The 20,313-nt window shown below is 48.2% G+C and overlaps 2 protein-coding genes and 2 non-coding genes across 7 annotated transcripts; 2 read left to right on the forward strand and 2 right to left on the reverse strand.

Moving 5' to 3' along the window:
* Window positions 1-618: 618 nt before the first annotated feature.
* On the forward strand, window positions 619-701 carry TRNAL-CAG (transfer RNA leucine (anticodon CAG)). Its single transcript has one exon. It is a non-coding gene; the product is annotated as a tRNA-Leu (tRNA).
* A 143-nt stretch (window positions 702-844) lies between these two features.
* TRNAL-CAG (transfer RNA leucine (anticodon CAG)) lies at window positions 845-927 on the reverse strand. Its single transcript has one exon. It is a non-coding gene; the product is annotated as a tRNA-Leu (tRNA).
* A 953-nt stretch (window positions 928-1,880) lies between these two features.
* On the reverse strand, window positions 1,881-4,717 carry THAP11 (THAP domain containing 11). The gene has a single exon (XM_069027351.1). The coding sequence runs from the start codon at window positions 4,715-4,717 to the stop codon at window positions 3,977-3,979; it is 741 nt and encodes a 246-aa protein (XP_068883452.1). The 3' UTR covers window positions 1,881-3,976.
* Window positions 4,602-19,493, forward strand: CENPT (centromere protein T). 4 transcript variants are annotated; one of them, XM_069027350.1, is made up of 14 exons: window positions 4,602-4,692; window positions 5,582-5,708; window positions 6,254-6,347; window positions 6,520-6,653; window positions 7,417-7,450; window positions 8,602-8,744; window positions 9,211-9,639; window positions 10,910-11,107; window positions 12,302-12,478; window positions 12,802-13,005; window positions 15,005-15,095; window positions 16,344-16,514; window positions 17,264-17,368; window positions 19,094-19,493. In XM_069027350.1, exons 2-14 carry the CDS (start codon window positions 5,699-5,701, stop codon window positions 19,215-19,217), a joined length of 1,914 nt encoding a protein of 637 aa, XP_068883451.1. In that variant the 5' UTR covers window positions 4,602-4,692; window positions 5,582-5,698; the 3' UTR covers window positions 19,218-19,493. The 4 variants fall into 4 exon arrangements, with proteins under 4 accessions (XP_068883451.1, XP_068883448.1, XP_068883450.1 ...); XM_069027349.1 differs by lacking the exons at window positions 4,602-4,692; window positions 19,094-19,493 and adding exons at window positions 4,916-5,042; window positions 18,593-19,087; XM_069027348.1 differs by lacking the exon at window positions 4,602-4,692 and adding an exon at window positions 4,918-5,042.
* The last annotated feature ends 820 nt before the right edge of the window (window positions 19,494-20,313 follow it).

Here is a 20,313-nt window from a genome sequence, read left to right on the forward strand (position 1 = left end):
CCCCGCATCCTGGCGATGCTCTGCCTGGAGCAGCCCGGGTCACCGAGAGCTTTCTGTGCAGCCGTGTCCTGCTCGGTGCCCACCGGCGACATTTGGTGGCCCCCAGCGCGTCCTGGTGCCTGACGTTGATCGTCTGCGGGGCCCGGGCGACACGCGTCTCCTTGTTAAAAAAGCCTGGAATAATTTGGGTTGGAAGTGATCTTAAAGCACCTCGTTCCAACCTCCTGCCATGCAAAGACACCTTCCACCAGACCGGGTTGCTCCAAGCCCTTGGCCTTGCTCCAGCCTGGCCTTGAACACTTCCAGGGACGGGGCAGCCACAGCTTCTCCGGACAATCTGCGCAGTGCCTCATCACCCTCCACTCCAGGAGATTCCTGTCAGCCCGTATCTCGGGCCGGTCCAGATCCCTCTGAGGGGCAGCAGGACCCTCTGGACTCTCATCCACTGCTCCCAGTTTGGTACCACGTGCCGAGGGTCCCGTCACGCAGGTCGTTAACGCAGACCGTGACCCGGGGCTGGGCCCGGTGCTGTCCGCGGGGTGTCCCGGCAGTGACCGGACACGACGGCCCGGCTGAGATCGCGATGCGACGTGGCCACAGGACCCCGCTTAGCGGCAGGTCAGGATGGCCGAGCGGTCTAAGGCGCTGCGTTCAGGTCGCAGTCTCCCCTGGAGGCGTGGGTTCGAATCCCACTTCTGACAGCTACTTTTGCGCCGCTCGGCGGCCGCTTTTGGCTGGGGAAGGCGGGTGGGAGCGTGAAAAAAAAACACAGCGGAACAAAAGCGCGGAATGCAAAGCGATTAACGGTGAACGACGGGCGAGCCTGGCGCAAAAAGCGAGCCGTTGTCAGAAGTGGGATTCGAACCCACGCCTCCAGGGGAGACTGCGACCTGAACGCAGCGCCTTAGACCGCTCGGCCATCCTGACACCGCTGGGCGGCCCTCGCGGCCCGTGCTGCATTTGGGGGCCCTGTGCGAACGGTCCTTGAGCTCTCTCGGAGCTGCGGCCGTGAGCGCCTCCCCGGAGAGCCTTTTCCAATGCCCGACCACCCTCTGGGTGAAGAACCTTTTCCTAACATCCAGCCTAAAGCTCCCCTGGCACAGCTTCAGCCGTTCCCTCGGATCCTGTCACTGGTCACAGACAGCAGCGATCAGTGCTGCCCCTCTGCTGCTTCTCCGGAGGAAGCTGCAGCCCACAAGGAGCTCTGCCCTCTTCTGCACCCTGAAGAGGACAAGTACCCTCATCCACTCCTCACATGGCTTCCCCTCTAGACCCTACACCATCCTCATGGCCTCCTTTGGGTGCTCTGTTACAGCTTTAGATACTTCTTGTACTGCGGTGCCCAAATCTGCTCCCAGAACTCAAGGTGAGGCTGCAGCAGCACAGAGTGAAGTGGGACAATCACCTCCCCATCCTGCAGCTTCATTTAACATTCCCAGTTCAACCAAAAAATGTGATGGTTGAGGCACAGCTGAAAATTTTGCTGCTTACATTTGCTTGAGATTAACAGCTCTAAATCAATCTGAAACCAGGAACTTTGGCAAGTGGATTTACAAGTTCTAAGAGCACATGCGAGCTCTTCCATGCTGGGGGAAGCCCTGTGGGAAGCCTGGCTCCCTGCTCAAATCCCTCCTGGTTACACAGAGAGCAGCCTGTGACTGATTGCTCATCAAAATGGCTCCAACCTCTGCGTAGGTAGGTGTGTGTTACACTGAACTGACCTCAAAATCCTCTTCCTCACCCTACATGAATGTAAAGATATCCCCACATTCCAGCTGTGGAGTTCAGGAGGAATAAAAAAGATGGTACAAAAGAGAAGACAAGCTACAGCCACAATCCTTTCAGAAATACATATATACACCACAAGGAGACAGGAAACATAAGAAAACAAAATATACTTTATTAAAATTAAGCATGTTAGCACCTCAGTGTAACCTGGAGAAGTCAAACAGTCCAGCAGGTAACCAGTCCAGCAAGGCTGAATGGCTGAACATCCTGAAGTGCATCCCAATGGTAGAAAAAGTACCATGACTGTCACGACATGCACATTCTCAACAAGCTCAGATGCACAACCGGCCTCGTTTGCAAGGAGGGATGTTGTGCTGCCTACCGTCTTGATGGGAGCATCTAGAGCTGCTGGACCAATCACATATGTTAGATCCAATGGTGGAGCAGGTATCTTCTTGTCCTACAAAAAAAACCAAAAACAAACCCAAAACAAGCCAAACCAACCAAACAAAAAAATTGCTGCTAACTCGACTCACAGAAAAATCAGTATAGCACAGAGCTGGAGAGCTACATCTCAGATTGGAGAATAAATTAAACTGAAGTAACAGGAAGTACTTAGTACATGGATAGACATGTAGTATCCTTACAGCTGACCATCCAACTTGGCAGACACGTTAATAAAAAATGACCCATGCATCACATAGCAGGCTGTGACAACCTGGAGCTGAACAGGCTTCAGGACTCACAGAGAAACCTCCGGCTACAAAACCCCACGGTGCCCTTTTGTTCGGTCGTATACAGTGTTGAAGCTGATGGTTGTAAAGCTACATTAGCCAGTGTTACAAAGATTACATAATTTCAAACTAAAGATACCTTTTACATTTAGAAAATACCTCTATAAAATTTAGTAAAAGTGACATCCCAATCTACCAAGTGCAATGCACTCTGGTTCCAGAAGGATCTCACAGGCCCGGGGAACGCCTGGGAATTCTTCCCTCGAAGGCGAATATGGGCACACTGTGGTGAAGTGCCTTTTGTTCTCAACATCCATCGTCATGGCCCCCTGCCACAGGGCTGTGCTGGAGCACCAGATACTCCCCTTCTCCTCCTCCTCCAAACTGCTGAGGGATCTGTTCCACTGGCTAGGCTGGCAGTGCATAACCAAGCCAAACCCATGGCTTTGCTACCCTCACTCCACCCTCTTTCTAGCCAACGTTGATTTGGTTGCCCGTTGCAGAAAGTGAAGGGACTGATGCTGGCTAGAAACAGAGACTACACAATCATTCCACATAGATTTGTTACAATACTCTTAAATCTTGGTTTAGAACACACAAGCAGGTTTTAGTATGGTCTTGCCTAATGTACAGATTATTACTCATGCCAACTAGTTTAGGATTAGACAGGAAAGGTTTGCAACCACTGCAGGTAAAGTCACTTCTGTTTCATCCCAGTTCTCTGAACGAAAGCCAAGGATTAAAATTCCAATGTGTTACAAAGCCTCCATTTCATCAGAGGGAGTCTTAAGCCAATGAGATAAACTACAGCTGTCAAATGCCACCGGGTTCTTTGTACCAGACTGTAATCCTTACTGTTGTCGAGAGCATCGAGACATCTGTAACCATTACACACACGCTGCGGAGAGAGCAGAAACTACACGGTACAAGAACACTCTTTAATCTGGGGGTTCTGTCACGCTAGGAAGAGCAGTCTTTTATGGCATCAGTAATTTACTGAAGAAACACATCACCCTGAGAGGGTTTCTAAAGCTTTCCTCCACTGAGCAAGGCTGATCGCGACATCACCGACCATTCCTATGACGGGTACAGTGCCCACGGCAGTCGGACACGCCTTCTCCAGGGTAGTGTTGCTGTTACCTCACTTGACACAGAGCAAGTTTATTTGCTGAAAACTGATACCCTACGTCCACTTAGTGACGACTCGGGTCCCATCCACGCTACGAGCAGCGCGTTCTGACAGTGCCGGCACAGAGCGGGTTTGATGGGCCCGGTGTGAGGTGACACCGGAGATAACGTCGGGGTGATAACGGAGCTGGGCACCGAGCTGATCCAGTCCAGGCAGGCGAATCCGATGGCGAGGCCTTGCCCGGCTGGGAGCTGCTGTGGCGTGGGCTGAGCCGGGCACTTGAGACGCCGTGGTCCATCCCATCTCTGCTCTGCCCGGCACCGCACCGAGGGCGGCGGAGGCTCCGGGATGGAGAGCCCCGCGCCGGGCCGGGCCCCGGCAGCCCTCAGAGGCCGTGGCGCTTGCGGGTGCCGGCGCTGGCGGCGTGGAGCAGCCGGTCCTTCTCGCGGATCTCCTCGCGGAGCTGGGCCTCGGCCAGGCGCAGACGACGGATGCTGCCCTTCATCTCCTTCATCTTCACCTCCAGCAGCGCGATGATGTCGCGCTGCTCGTTCAGCTTCCTCAGCAGCTCCTCCGACGTGGTGCCCGACGACAGCGAGTACGAGTGATCGGGGGGGCCGCCCTCCACCGGGCTCTCCTCCCCCGCCGCCGCCGCCGCCGCCGCCGCCGGTACCGGCACCGGCAGCCGCACGGGGCTGGGCCCGATGGTGGCGGCGGCCCCGAGCTCCACCTGCACCGTCAGGTCGATGGGCTTCACGTCCTCGGCCGCGCCCCCTGCAGGGGCCTCGGCGGCGGCCGCGGGGCCCTGCGGGGCGGCGGCGGCGGCGGCAGCGGGGCGGGGGCGCCGGGCCCGCTGAGCCTTGCGCTCGTTGACGCCGCGCAGCGGGAAGATGGTGGGGACCCGCACCAGGTAGGACTTGCGGCCGCCCTGGAAGTGTTCGCTGCAGACGCGGTGGCCCGTGGTGGGCTGGAAGGTGCTGAAGCAGCCGCTGACGCCCGCCCGGGAGACGTTCTTGAGCCAGAGGCGCCGCAGCTCCTCGTCCTTGGGGAAGGTGTAGAAGTGCAGCGCCTTGTCGCGGTGCGAGTTGTTGTAGCAGCCCGGTACGCAGCAGGTGAAGCCCGGCATGGCCTCGCGGGGCGGGGGGACACCCGCGGCGAGCGGGGCGAGCGGCCCCGCCGAACTACAGCTCCCACAAGGCCCGCGCGGCCTCTCGCCGCCGCCGCCGCCGCCGCCCCGGAACTACGCGGACCACAATGCACCGCGCTGCCGGCGGAACTACCCGCCCCACACTGCGCCGCGGCCCCTCCCGGCGCGCGCACGCATCTCGCGAGAGGCGGCGGGGCGCGCGAGGTGTGCGGCCGTTAGCGGTCCCGCCATGGCCGACGGGCGGTCCCCGGCCGGGCCCGGCCTCAGGCGCAGCGGCCGCCACAACGCGCGGGCGGCGGCCCAGGTGCCGCAAGGGGTCCGGGAGGGCGGGAGGAAGGGAAGAAAAGAAAGAAAGGAGGAAAGGAGAGTCGCTGTCGGGATCGACCATCCCGTGGGACTCGTCCGGCTCCGCCCGCCCGGTCGCTCTCGGTTTGAGATAGAAACGAGTCCCCTGAAGCAGGAGCGGAGGCCTCTCTCTCACCCTTTTTCGCATTTAATCCTGGAAAATGGGCCGACGCCCCTTGCCTTTCGCGCTGGCCGAGTACCCCTCGGCATGTTTAGGTCGCGGCTGTGCTCTGAGGCCGCTCGGGATTTCGCCCACAGGAGGGTTTTGCGCTGGAACCCACCTGGGTGATACCCGAGCTGAATTGTCTCCCGTCCACACGTGAGGTGCCACCATTTGTCAAAAAGTCAACGCGCAATTTCTCTTTGGAATTTGGAAAAAGTTTCTTATCAGCTGGCCTAGCTTGTTATTAGAAGATGGGTGGGGGATGCTTTTGATGTTGTGGTCTTTAATAATATAAATCCTAGTTTTGAATTGCTTGTGTTTTGATTTCCCTCTAGACTGGATCGAGTCTAGAAAACAAGAGTAAATCTGTCAGAAGCACCTTGGTGAAGCAGAGACGGGCAGCGTTCCCTGATCTCAAAAATGGCACACCACGGCTTCTACTCAAGAGAGTCATGCAGAACGGTAAGTGTCTTTTTTTCAGGAGACTTGAGAACAGAAAGACAATGCTTTGGTAGTGTTTCTTGGTAGCCCATTATCCTTTCCCTGTTACATGGAACAGAAATCAGATTGTTGTATGACTGATTTATGTAACAGAGAAATCACTGCAGGGCAGCTGAATGTGGGATACAACTGTCTGAGAGACCAGGCCTTGCACTGGTGAAATCATAGCTTTGAAGATCCTCTTCAAAATCCTCTTCAGGTGGTCTTATCCTGGTGTCTGAGCACATAATCCTGGTGCTGCCTTTGGCTGTAGGATCAGGTGTGAGTTATAGAGGCACATTCTGCTGCAGTGCAGGGAATCCCTGTGCTGCCAGCTGTCACTGGCTTTGTCACTGTCTACTGGCTTTGTCACAGCCAGTAGAACCCAAACAGTTTTCACTAGATCTTTATTTTAACCCATTAATAAGTGTAATTTACAGCCTGTAGTGTAGATTTGACAGTCTGCTGCGTTTTGGTGCTCTTGCTGTATTGAATTGTGGAAAGGAAATGTTCTGGTTTGTTGACAGAACCCCAAGTTTCACCTCTGGCACCTCAGACATCTAACCATAAAGACATGGAAGAAGCTCATTCAGAAGTCCCATCTAAGAGAGTTTCAAGCATGTAAGTAGGGTTTTTTTATAATTTTCACTTTTATTACAATGCCAGGTATAGCTGCAGTTCCTGTGGTGGGATTAGGGAGCAGGACTTCTCTACTTATGTTTCAGTGATCAGAGTTGCATCTTGTCAGGTGGGATTATCAGAAATGTCTCTCCAGCTTGGTTTGTTTTGGTAGGGGGGAATTGCAGCTGCCAGATGTTGCTGCTGAGGACACATCTGTCAGCGTGTTCCACATGACAAAGAAGAGAAAGAAACTTAGCATTTCTGAATTTGAGAGAGCAGCAGAGAGACGACTTCCCCAGAACCAAGGTGAGGCTGCAGTCAAGGATTATCTTGTTCAGTGCTGCATTTGCTGTCAGCTGGTTCTCACCTGCATAGCTCAGTTGTTAGGAGCTGCCCAGCTGGGCAGTTGTAGGTTTGGAATCCAGATTGCAATATCTCATGCAAAGGGGATAATGGAAAAAATAGAAGTACCTATCCTACTGTATATAACTTCTTGACTACTTTTGCAGCTTGGTGCTTTTTGAGTTTTGAAGTGTCTCCAGAGGAAGCAATCCCTGTCTTCCTCTCAGTTCTAGAAACTTTAAAATACAAGCAGCTGCCTACTTTCCATTGCAATTATATAAAATAATTATGAAGTTCTTGGCGAGCAGAACAGGTTGGAGTTCCAGTTTCATCAAGAGTTTGTGGAATAGTTGTCTGTGCTTCTAAAGCTCCAGATGTGTTTGGGTTGGGTTGCTGAAAGGTGGTTGTGACCAAGGCCTAACATCTTGCTATCAATGTGGTAAAATTAAAATTATTAAGTGTGAGGGTATATGCCATGTTAAATTTTCATTGAAATAACTATTTTCTTACCCTTTCAGAAATTGCTTATTAGATTTCTAATATGCAGTTCTGAAAAGTAGACGTGAAATAGTGAAGTGACTGTCATCTAATTCTGTTTGCATCAAAGTGCGACTTTTGAGGATTGTGGCATGACTGGCTCTGAAAAGAGGAAGATCCATTGGGATGTTCCTGTAGCCTGTTGTGTAAAGGGTAATTTCTCAACTAATGTGCCATCAACTTTTTCTAGCTCAGTCAACGTTGGACAGCACAATTATGACTCGGTGAGTTTAACCTAAAATGTCTCAACTTCTGTCTGTCCCGACTATAGCTGCCTTCACTGATCACATCTGAAGTGGTGAAGAACAGTGCAGATCCCTGGGTTCATGTTAAAGACCTGTGTTAATGTTAGCAGTAACACATTCACCTGTCCCTCTCCTGATGGAATTTGAAGGTGTTACACCACACACCTTTTGATTTTCAGGAACTGTGGCTCTGCACTGTGTGCCTGGGTTGGTCTAGCTTGTATTGCTGCTGGTGCTCCTATTTTTATTTGCTAGGATCATTCCTTTTTGCCTTTTGTTTTCATGCTTCCAACAGTAAGTCAGTAAACAGTATACCTTAGAATATTATCCCTGCCTGTTGATAGTCTCATTATATCAGTTGCATCTATGCAGTATTTTCCGGACTTTAAAAGCTTTTTAGTGAGTCAAAGAACTTAATTTCCTATGTTGCCTGGGTACTTTGCAAATGACCCTGGCCAAAGTCAGTGCATTATTTCACCTTTCTCAGTGCAGGCCTTGCCTGGGGTGCCACACAAGATGCTTCTTGGGGCTGCATTCTGTAGTTTTGACTTTAAACCCTCTGAACCCCCTTTTTACTTGGGTTGCCTGGAGAGAGGGACAGGAGGTCATTGAGCATGGTCAGTCTCCAGGGTGTGAAACACCTCCAGTGAGAAACATCTTTTCCTGTGCTTTATGTGTTGCTATCAGCTCCCATCTCAAAACAGTCACAGTTTGTTGGTAGCTGTACTTTGCTGAGAGTATTGATATTAAGTAGCTTCTTAAACTTGTTGGGAAGTCCTCCTACCACCCCACTGTCATCTGGAGTATGTCTTTACTCTCAAACATTTGTTTTCCCTTTTTTTGTTATTTAGGATTTTTAAAATTTATGAACCTTTTGTCAGCTGTAGTGTTGCAGTGTCTCAGGGAGGCTGTAGACCAGTCTGCTTACTGATGTCTGTGATACATAGCGTGATGTTGGGTGATACTATGAAATTAATTCATTTAAAGACTGACATAAAATCTTCAAGGGTTTTTTGGAGAAATTTCTCCCAGTTCTGCGAAATGTGTCACTGTCAGTGCCACCATGTCTGTATTCTGAGGGTAAAAGGGGAGTGTGATTTTGACAAATGATTTCTTCCCTCTTTTTGCAGGTCCCTTCGTATGTCTGTGGGTTCCTTGATGGCCCCAGACACTGTTGAGAAGAGGGGCTTGCTCCGCAGGCCAAAAACCCGCAAGGCTGTTGACATGCAAGCTTTTGAAGGCAGAGTAGAACAGAACCTGCTGAAGAGCAAAGGTTTCTTTTGTGTTGTTACTTCTCTTTTGGGAGGCAGGGCCTTACGTGAAGGGGCTTGTAGAAGCAGTTACTGAAGCATGGTCTGTGTTTTAGAATTTAAAATTTACTAATACATTTGCAGAAATAGAGTGGGATTTGGGAAGCAAGATTAGAATGAGGCTCTGCCTCGACAGTTCCTTTGGTTCTATGCACTTAAATATGTGCTTTGTCCAGTTTGGTGATATAAGCCACAGGAATTGTTTGGGATCATTTTCATCTGTGGGTACTGAGGTCTCTTGGTTTGGCAGGGGGAGAGCTGGGGGCACTGGAGTGATGTCATAGTGTTTCAGTGTTTGATCTGTTGAGGATGAGTAAAATTTGGTTGAATGACTGAAATTTTGTATTACACAAGTCTTGGTAGTAGTGTGTGTCCCTATGACCTTGAACAGTTTTTCACATAAAATCTGTTTTAAAACTTTCTAAACAGAACAGAACTACCTTGTGGACTCACAATCTGCATCTGGGATTCGAACAAGCATCCTGACGAGTGATGCAGAAATGATGATGAATAGCACCGAGCTCTTTGTTCAGTCCCAGCTGGATGAACAGAGCCAAAATAAACTTTTTGCTCTTGAACCCCAGCTGTCAGACTCGAAAACTTCAGCACAGAGGAGCCCGATTTCTGATGGAGATCAAGAGGAATCAAGGCCAGGGGGCCTGGTATCCAGTGTGGGCACAAATGAGGGAAGGACCCAGAGATACTCCAAGAGCTCAAGCCTTGATCATGGGCATGTTGACAGAATGAGACATGTATCTACAGAAACACCTGTAAAACGGCAAGAAGATAAGCAGGATCATTCCCAGCAGAGTAACCCAATGGAACAGGTTTCTTTTCCTGAAGAGGAAGTGATTTGCAGTGAGTACTATGGGTTAAGGCTTAGGCTTAGCAGGTACTATCTGAAGTTACAGAGTGGCTGAGGTAGAAAGGGACCTCAAGGTTATTTTCTCCAACCCCTCTGCTCTGGCAGGGCCACATAGAGCAGGTTGCCCAGGACCCTGTCTAAGTGGCTCTTAGGAGTCTCCAAGGGTAATGACTGCAAATTCTCTTCCTTATGTTCAGATGGAGCCTCCCGTGTTCTAGTCTGTGGCAGTTGCCTTTTCTCCTGACACTGGGCACCACTGGAAAGAGTCTGACTCTGTCTGCCTTACACCCTCAGACACTTGTGTATATTGGTGAGATCTGCCCCGAGCTTTCTCTTCTCTAGGCTGAGCAGTCCCAGCTCTCTCAGCCTTTCCTTCTAGGAGAGATGTGTCAGTCCCTTAACTGTCCTGGTGGCCTTTCGCTAGACTCTCCACTGGGTCCATCTCTCCTTTGTACTAGGACACCAGAAGTGGGCACTCTAAATTGGTCACAAAAAATAAGGAGATAATACATAGGACATGTAGCAGACGTGGAAGGAATCTGGAAGTTCGTAGTCCAGACCTTCACTGTGATGTGCTCACTTACTTGTCACAGCCAATCTCTTCACTGTCTCCAGGGCCTTAAAAATCCTTGGACAGAGGCAGTCGCCTCCCTGCTCGCTCTGTACCAATGCTTTGTAATTCCTATTGTTTGCCAGTTTTTTCCTGGTGTCTGGTACCTTTCTTTGGCATTCATTTCCCTGGCCTAGTCCTGGTTGTGTAAGTGGGAGCACATTTTCCTCATACTGCTTGGACCAGGCAAAAGTTGTTTTGAAAGGACAGGGGAAGGAATTGACAGAAAAAGGTTAGTTGCTCAGAGGAGCTCAATGGTAGGCATTTTTAGGACAAAGGGATAGATAATGCAGAGAAAAGTGTGGAGGATGTGGAATAGGGAACTGGATCAAATGAGAGGAAGATGTGGGGGAGTGAGCATATCTTTAAAACACTGGAGTTAGTAAGGCATTCATGTCAGAAGTTAATGGTGACCTAGTTCTCCTCTACCACAGGAGGCTGCTCTCAGTGTTGCTCCTCAGTGTCAACTGAAAAATGGTTGAAAGGATTCTTCCAACTGGTTCCTAAGATTCAGTGCAAACTCCCTAAACTGCTTCGAGTACACACAAGTGTTTCTTGTGTGTCTTCTTCTCCCTGCTTGGTTTTTTATTTACCAGGAAAGCTAAAAGAAAGCTTAAAAAGCTACCAGGAGACACATTAATGATCTGTTCTAGCTGTTTGTAGATGGAGCTCCTCTCTGTCCTCCAGAAGTTCAAGTAAATATTTGGAATCCCCAGTCACTCTAAATCTTTCCAGCCTGTCTTTGAGAGAAGTTGTGTCCCATATAATTGAAGACCTAGAAATAAGTGATACAGAAGAAGAGATGATTAATACATTAAACGGAGTGGAACAGGAAAAGATTTTCCAAGAGGGTAAGAAGTGCTTTGAGTGTAGAAAGGGAATGGAGTATAATCTGATTTAAACAGAGTTTTGAGGTGACTTGCAGAGTAATATAAGACTTAATTGTACGTAAGATGCTGGAATTGAACATTTCCAGATAAGCTCTCTTAAAGTGGGCTATGACTGGAAGTGGAATAAAGGTTCTTATGTTTTGGCAGGTCTTTACTACTGCTCAGCTTCCCAAAGGAAAGATGAAGAGCTCTCTCTTGGCAAATAATACATCTGGCTAATCTAAGCTAGTTAATATTTCACTTCACTTTAGACCCTGTGTTGGTGTAAGCAGCCCAATATTCTGGTTAGTGAGAGTGGTATAACTGATTTTTGCACCACCTTTGGCCAGATGTCTTTGTGCCCTTCACTTGGGCTTGGGGTCCCAAAAGTATAAGGCCTTGCCACACTTGTACTTTCGAGTGTGAAAACTCCCAGTCACTGGAGAGGATGATAAAAGTGCAGTTTGACAGCTTTTGGTTCTGGACTCAGCCAAGTTTTCCTAACCTTTAGCAAGTGACAGCATTATGAGAGTGCCCAATTTTCTCAAAGGAATTACTTGGGTGGCTTTCTGCTTAACAGAGCTACATAATAACAGATATGTGGACTGTATATGTAGTATAAAGGAAAAAGGAATACTTAAGTAGTCAGTGGCTCAAGTGTTTTAAACAAAAGCAAGTCATGTGCCTATGTATTTCTCATCCTGCCTGCCAGAGGCTTGTCCAGGATGGTTAAAACCACTTTAGGCTCTCTTCTCTTTGTAATGGAGTATATCTCTTACAAAATTGTTTATTCAGAAAAACGGAGGAAATGAGGAGGAGAATCTGAGCACAAACTCCAGGTATTGTTAGATTTAAAGGAAAAGAAATTGGTCTTTCACACAATCACCAAAATTTGGAATAGCCATAGAGATGTCAGATCTGGAGGAGCTCTGCTTACTGTAAGTAAAATTCCTTCATCGGGATCTGATGTGCCCCTAATTAGGTAGCTGTGGAGCAAACACAGGAAAAGTTGGGCATTTCTCAGCTGTAAAGGGAACTGCATCTGCTTTTCTTTTTCACAGCTTATGGCTGAATTTATTTATCACAAATAAATTCTAGCGGTGGTTAAACTGTGTGCTGGTGGTTGGTTGGGGGTTTTTTTGTAGGTAAGATGTATGATAGAATTTCTTATTTTAGCTGCAGAATGTGGTGCAAATGCTGAATATTCTGAACATTTGGAGAAGAAACTGTCTGAAAAAGCAGAATTGCAGATAACTCCAGCACAGGACAGCAGAGGTGAAACAGAAATGGCTCCTTCAGCAGGAGAGGAACTGGCAGAAGGCAACGTTGGAGCCCACGGCTCTCCCAGAGCTGGTGAGGACACCTCTAATGCTGACAGCTCTCTTTAGTGCCAAAGATCTCTCATGCTGCATGACTGGTATCAGTGCTGAGACAGAGACAGATTCCTTTACATTGTGGAATCTGGGCTAATTACTGGGGAAATAGCAAACCAGTTTTGTCATTTTAAGCTGGAAGACTGTGTTTTATTTTAAGGGAAACCAACATTGTACTGGTGGTAGTATTTAGAAATGTATAGTTACAGCAGGTTTCTTTGATTAAAATTTACTAGTGGAAGTTCCAGAATCAGGCAAAGGTACTTGTTTCAGGGCTTTGTTTTTCCTGTTTTGGAAATCTAGAACATGAGATTACCAAAGGCATTGGAGCTGAAAGTCTGGGCAGGCAGTCTCATGCCTTTTCCTCATTCGATAAACCTGGGATGACTCCGTCAGATGAAACTGATGAACAAGGAGATGAGCTACAGGACCAGGCTATCATGCTAGAGTTGGATAATTCAGTGGAAGAGCCTGCTGAGGATGAAGCTGGACACCCTGCAAGTCAAGGTAAGGAACAGAAGGCAGTTGGAGAATTTTTTCCTCCTAGTCTGAAGAACAGCAGAGGTTAATAATGTTATTAACTGTTTAGTTCATCAGAGAGTCCAGGGGAAACTGTTGGCTGCTGTTTCTAGGGCCAGATCATTACTGGCTCATCAGGTGCTTCAGAGACCAAGATCATCTTGTACTTTTTGAGGTGAAAGTAATGGAAGTGCCCAAAACAGATGAAACTGAGTGCAAAGTGGGTTTATACAGTGACATAGGGATATCCTCCAGTCTGTTCTTTCCTTCCTGACTCCTAATTTCATGCCAATTTTTTAATGTCTTACCATTGAGTTGGTGTTACCACAGCCATTTATGTGACTTCAGACTTGAAACCTAATTTAGAACCCTGTATTTTGTATGTGTAGTTACAGGTTTCCTTTCCAGTTAACAAAAGTAGTAGCCCGGTTTTCCAGAAAGCTGAGAGAAAGTGTCTGCTTCTAAACAGTTCTTGAGAAACTGCATCAGTCTGGCCCAAGAGTGCTGATGCCTTTTGGAAGAACAAATACATCAGACTGAGTTATCTTTGATCAAGGCCATGTTTGAGAATACCCAGAATGTATTTTAGTGATGTGTCTTGGAACTGGTCTTAGTCTTTTGAAGAACAGTACACCCTGAAGTATAAAGCTGAACAAAGGACATCCTAAAACCCCATTGCTAAAATTTTGGCCATATTTAGCTGTAATGAAAATATCTATATCTGTGTGTATTTGTGCAGTGTGCACAAACACAACAGTTGAACTGATAGCCACAAGAAAAGCTGTAGGTGTTCTTAGGGTGTCTACAGTTGTGTTAATATGCTTATCTTGTACACAGCTGTATGAAGAGGTGGAAAGATCTGGCTGCAGATCTCACTGATAGGGTGGAATAGTAAGAGTAGCACCATACAGGTGTCATTGGACAAGGGGAGGAAGAAAAGGGAAAAAAATTATGTCCTTTTGTCATAAATCTTGCCTTGGAAACTTCAGCATAACCAGTCCCTTTCCCTACATCCTGCTCCCTGTCCCTCCAGTGCACAGAAATGTTTATTCAGAAGAAGCTAATGCAGGCAACCACAGTAGTTTCACCCAGCCCTGCTTTCTCTGAGAGATTTCTGACCCTTTCATCTGGGGAGTTTAACTCTCAGTAGTCCCTGAAGCCTCTAGTAGCTGGGCTTGGCTTCTCTAAGAGGACAGGTGTCCAAGCCCTTTTAAGGGATCTTTGGGAAGTTGACACCATTACCAGATAGGCTGGATTATTTGGCTGCACTCAGCTTCCAAGGGAGGCTGTTGGGCAAGAAGCCCTGCATGATCACTCTTCTTCTAGACGGGAAGCTGCTCAGTATTTCTATTAACATTGTTTTCTTTCCTTTGTTATGAAGTGAAGAAGTGCAAGAGTGAAGTTAGACAATGCAGATTAGACTTGGAGGAAGCTGCTATGGGTTCATAGCAGGGAACATGTGAGATGCTGATAACAGGAGCCTTGCCTGGAAGGAGTTATGACAATCTGCAAACAGGGAGAAGTTTATATTCTGGCCCCTGTAATGTGAGTCGGTAGCTCAGCTTGTCCCTTTGTTCAGGAGAATTTGCCAGTGGCTTAGCAAGATGACAAAGAGGGAGCTTGTAGACTTTGAAGTTCTTTCTGGTTAAAAAGGCTGCAGCTTTGTGGCAACCTAAGTTAACCCAGCCATTAGTCCCTGCAGCCTGGCCCTGAGTGAGTGTGTCCCTGCAGCCTGCCCAGCCAGCTGGGCCAGCACAGAGGCCCGAGGGGAGCCACTAGCCTGTGTGGCAGGAGCTGTGGGGGTGGCACTGCAGCAGGCAGCAGCTGTGCTGGCTCAGGGTGCTGTGGGGACACAGCCAGAGCACAGGAAGTGTGACCAGGAGCGGGCGTGTCGGGAGGTGCCTGGTTTTCTGTCTGCTGCAGCAGCACTGCTTTCTCCAGGAGCTCTGGAAAGAGACTTCAGTTCCTCAAGTACTTTTTTCCCTAGAGGTTTCCATGAAGACTCCTGCATTTGTCCGTGCTCCAGCCTACAACCTCCTGCTGTCAACTCCACATGTTGCAAAACCTGCTGCTCCCAGGTAAGCCTAACCCACGTCCAGCAGTGGCCTGGCAGAGGGGAAGAGGAGAGCCCAGCTTTGCCAGCTGCTCTGAAGGCTTTGGTTCTTTCAGTGCTGTAGCAGCTGAGTTCAGAGTGAATTGAGTGAATGTCAGTGCTCTTCCAGAGCAGGTCTGATGTCTTAAGGCTTTTCAATGACGTTCTTATAATATTTTCTTGTGCTGAAGGCCAAAACTTTTCCTAGGAGTTTTTCAATTGGTAGGCTACTCTGGAGCCATAGACTCCAGTATGGGATGCAGAGGCCCTTGCAGAAGAGGGATAATTACAGGTGACAGGACTCTGATCACATGGAATGACATACTTACATTGACTGCAGAAGCCTAGAGCTGTGTGCAGTTGCCATGTGCTGACTACAGAATGAAGCTGTCCTAGAGGCAGAAAGTGAACCTGTCCTCTGCATTACTCCAAATTAGTTAACATTTGCATTGTCTTAATTAGAAATTTAGTGAAGCCATTTGCTTCATCAGAACCACTAGCAGTGGGTCCTAGGGAACCGGAGGAATTTTCTAGCCCATGACTTTAGATTTTTGTCTGTTAAAGCAATAAACAAGACAAAATTCTTGTGCCCACATACAGGTGGACTGGCAAGTCAAGTGATCCACACACTCTCTCTAGGGGTTTTGCATGTGTTCTATTGCTGAGGTTCTATTTTTTTCCTGTTGTTTTCCAGTTATGTGCTGAGTGAATCCATGGATTTCACTTAACTCTTCCATATTACAATTTTTCCTATTTTAGAATGGAAGACAATTGTAACTTCCTTTAGGACTTATGGTCTTGTTTAAGGGGGGGGGGAACCCAACACCCACCAAAAAAGCCCTCATTGAAGTTCTTAATAGTGCAGAAGGATTCCCTGCAGAGCAGCCTCCTCTGTCCACCGATGCAGAGGTGACTTGTGGTGCCTCAAACTTTGTGCACTACTGGAAAGGGAATACTACAGGGATGCAGTGGAAACTGCACTCATGTATTGGAGAGAACTCCAGTTTGCTGGCAGTGTGTTACATGAGCATGCTGGAATCAAGGGAACTCTTTGCAAACCGCCCTGTTTGGGCATGAGAGTTTTGAAGAATTGGGAGGGAGAAAGAATGAAGAGCTCAAGATAGTTCTTGTCCCTTCCAGTTCAGCTTAGGGTTTCTCCAAACTCAGCCTGGTGTTCTCTGCCTCTCCCCTGGCCTTGTTCATTCAATGTGTGAATTTTCAATTTCCCTCGAAGATCTCCTGTGCAGCTGTTGCAGCCTAAGACAGTTCCAAAGAGATTTCCAAAGAAAACATCCCAGAGGAAACCATGTGAGCCTCAAATGCCAAGGAGTTTGATAAAGGAGATATTCAGACATTTTGTTAAAATGCCAGTGACCAGAGATGCATTCAAAATTGTTGAAAAATGGTAAGTAGCAACAAACTGCTCTTTCCATTATTTTTAGTGTTGGGTTTTCTTTCTTTCTTTCCTGAAGTAATAAATCTGTTTGGAGTGTTGCTGACAAGCTGACAGCCTTCTCTCTTCAGCTGGAAACAATCTTGGGAGGCCTGATAAAAACAGGGGCAGAAATGTGCAAAGTGCTTTGGGCTGCTGTGTGGGTATCTGATCAGTGCAGCCTTGCAGGAGCATCTGGGTTTTGTCCCAGCAAATTGTACCAGTCACAGTCTTGTCATTATCAATTTCCATGGGCAGGATGGCTCTGGACAATGGTCATTATGCTGGGCACAGTGAGGGTGTTCCACTGGAATCCAGGTTTCTCAGCTTTTTGAATCCTTCTACCTTGTTGCCTTCATGAGTAAAATCTGTGGATTTTTTGAAGTGTCACTGCAGTAGCCAGTAGTCTGACCCTCAGTGCTGATTTCTCTCTCACTGGTGTCAGCCCCTGTTCCTACATGTCTGGGAAGTTTGGGAAAGGTTCTGGTTGTCAGATGTGCAGCTGTTTCACAGCTGTCTTGGCAGTGAAGTTCCAGGGAGCCTGAGCTGAGAAGTCAAGCTTTGTCCATGGGCTGGAGAGTTTCTTCTCCCCCAGCTTTCCCTGGCAGGCTGGGACCTGCACAACGAGCAGCTCTAGTGCAGCTTGCCCTGCAGAAGTGGGTGACTAGATGGTGTTCACGTGGTTCAGTCTGATTTGGTTTCCTTCCTCATTGTTCCCTCAGCTCCGAGAGATACTTCAAGCAGGTGAGCGATGATCTGGAAGCTTACGCCCACCATGCAGGGAGGAAGACAGTGGAGGCGGCTGACCTGGAAATCCTCATGAGAAGGTAATGGAAGGGTTGTTACTAATCTGCAGTGGTGGTTGGTGGTGCTTTGATAGCCCAGTAAACCCTGGTTGTTGCCAGGGTGTGCACCAGCAGTGTTTGTGCAGTAAATGTGGGATCCTGAGATTTACTCTGTGTGAGGCCACTTCTGTCCCAGGAGACATCCGTGGACTTGGGTTGCACCAGTGAGTGACGGTGGTGGTGGAGGGGCAAGAGGAAGTAGTGAAGGGTTGTGAGTGCAAGGAGTTATCTGAGGAACCAAGGAGGAGAGGGATTTGTATAAGGGTGAAGCAGTAATGTCTGGGAGATGAGTAGAAAAAGTAGAGAAATGCTAAGAGGGAGGCTGGGCTACCCTGTTGGCATCCTCGAGTGATCTCTTTGCTAAAAGCACCTGCAGCTGACACTGTGAGCATTTTCACATGTCCTGCTGTCTGTTTTGGTGACTTGCTCTTCCAAACAAAATACACCTCTTCCTGCTGCTGCACAAGCTGATACTTGGGATCCAAAGTGACAGTTCCTCTCCAGAGCAGGAGAAGAAGCCTCCAGGCCGGGCAGCCACGGCTGGCCTCTCATAACAGCAACATTCCTAGACAGCAACCTGGAAGAGCTGTTTTCAGAGCTGCCTCACTGGTGCTGTGTCCTCTGGACTCCCCCAGCTGCCTCATCTCCTGCCTGAATTCACTTTGTTCTGTTACGAAAACACAAGGGATTTATTCTTGGCTTGGAAGCCCACTGTTAAAACACTGTGAGGCTTGAAGCAATCCACCACTTTTCATTTAAAGTCATTACTCCAGGTTCTTGCTCTCCACTGGAAGAGTTTCAAATGTGATGTTAAAGTCACTTGGGGGATGGTGCAGGGCACAGCTGATGACATGAGCTTTGCATGGGCCTCTGTAGGTAGTGCTGGTGCTGCTGCTTAAAAAAAACAATCTATTGCTGTCCTGATCCAGAGATTTCATTTTCCCACCTGGCAGGTGTGTGCTGAGGTTGGTATGAGCAGGCCAGGAGGCACGATGGATTAGTTGCCCTGGTTTGAGAATTCCGTGTACTTGTTGTTTCACTTTGTTCTAGGTGTCTTTATGCTTTTTTACTGCCTCATAAAGAGATCAGGAATTGTTGCTGGCTCATGCATAAGAACAGTATTTCTGTTCCTTCCACACAGAAAGTGTGAATAAATGCTGCACTTTTTTTCTTTCTACAAACCTGTGAGATGCTGATTTTTTTCAGGCCAGTCAGCTAAACGGTGTGCTGGAAAACTACATGGCCTACACAGTTGGCAAATGCCAACCACCTCTGAGTTGTGAATGTAAAAATATCTGGGTACTGAGCTATTTCCTTCTGTCACATCATTCTGTGCACGTCTTCAAATGGTAGAATTTATCCTATGGTAGGTGGATTGTGAATTTAAAAAGCAGTGAGCCTCTACTTTGGTCCTGATCAATATAGATGAATATCCCCATGGTAAACAGTGGGAAGCTCTGTGGGAAGCTGGTCTGCAGGAACCCTCTGGGTCTGCTCTGCTGTGTGGGCAATCCTGGCATTGCACCATGCACAGGAGCTGAGAAGCTGCCAGCAAACACGAGTCTGGAGCTGTTTGTCACAAGCAGCCAGAGCATTTCAGCTCTTAAATGCAAAAACATCACTGCAAGAAAACCTTACTCTGACATCAAATGGAAACACATTTCACTAACAACTCTTGTTTCTTCTCTGCTCTCCTTTTGGACAAAGGCAAGGGCTGGTGACAGACAAGATGCCATTGAATGTGCTGATAGAGAATTACCTCCCTCTGGAGTACCGGAAGCTCCTGATTCCAGTTGCTGTGAGTGGAAATAAAGTGATCCCCTCCAAGTGAAGGTGCAGTGGTGGCCCCTGTGGGTGAGAAGACGGTCTGCTCCCAGGGGCTGGCTGTGGATTGTTCCATGTCACTGCTCCACGTGATGCTTTTCCACACATAAGCAATCAGGCAACGACTGCTGGATGTTCTCCTGAGTGGAGGCAGGTTGTGCTGCGACCACCACACCACCCTGCTGGTCTCACCAGCCTTTCTCACAAGTGATTTGACTATCCATATTTTTGTATGTTACCTTTGAATACGTGTACAGCTCAGATAAATAAAATGTTACATGTATTCCGTGTGATGCAAATGCTGCTTATGCCAGTGAGCTGAGAGGCTCCTGAGCATTGTGGTGTTCAAACTGTTCCTAACAGGCATTTAGCAGTGTTGGTGCTCTTCGTGCCAGCCAGGTGTTTGTGTTTGACACACCTGTGTGGTTTCTGTTGCTCTGCTCCCAGTGGGAGCCATGGTGCCCCTTTGTTTTCCCCTGGTGTTCCTGTACAGGGAGTTGGTGTGCAGCTGGTCCATGCTGTGCTCCCTCGTCCTCCTCACATAGGCAAAACTCTTTTGTATGATTGTACTGCTTCAAGTGAGCCTAAACCACACCAGGAATGAGGTCTGACACAGCAAAGGGTGCCAAGGACTGTGACTTTGTAAAACAGTTCAGAAGCTGGGAAAGAATAATGCCTGTCACATGTACCAGTTTTGGAGGGATGGAGATGGGTATTGAACTTTCTCTTCAGCGTCCTTATGGGGAGTCAGTGTGACGTGAGTTGTTTCTCCCCATCCTGAGCCTGTCCTAAATCCCTCTGCAAGTATGGATCCTTCTCTCTGGGCTGTGCTGTGTGTGCAGTATAGCTTCCTAAAACTACAGCCAAATGCCACCAGTTACAGGGACTCCTGGAAATCCAGCCCAGCTCCTGGCAGCAGAACTTGGAAGTTAAATAGCTTTTGCACAACACTAAAGGACGTGATGGCCAATAGAGTTAAAATCTCTTCAGCAGGCAATGGCAATCCAAAGGGCAGGCATTTTTCAAGTTTGGTGGGGGTTTTTTTAACATTATGCCATAAATACCACGAAGAGCATTTTTGCTGATACAGTGTGACTGAAGTG

The sequence above is a fragment of the Aphelocoma coerulescens genome, chromosome 11, assembly GCF_041296385.1.
Source record: "Aphelocoma coerulescens isolate FSJ_1873_10779 chromosome 11, UR_Acoe_1.0, whole genome shotgun sequence".
NCBI classification, from domain to species: domain Eukaryota; kingdom Metazoa; phylum Chordata; class Aves; order Passeriformes; family Corvidae; genus Aphelocoma; species Aphelocoma coerulescens.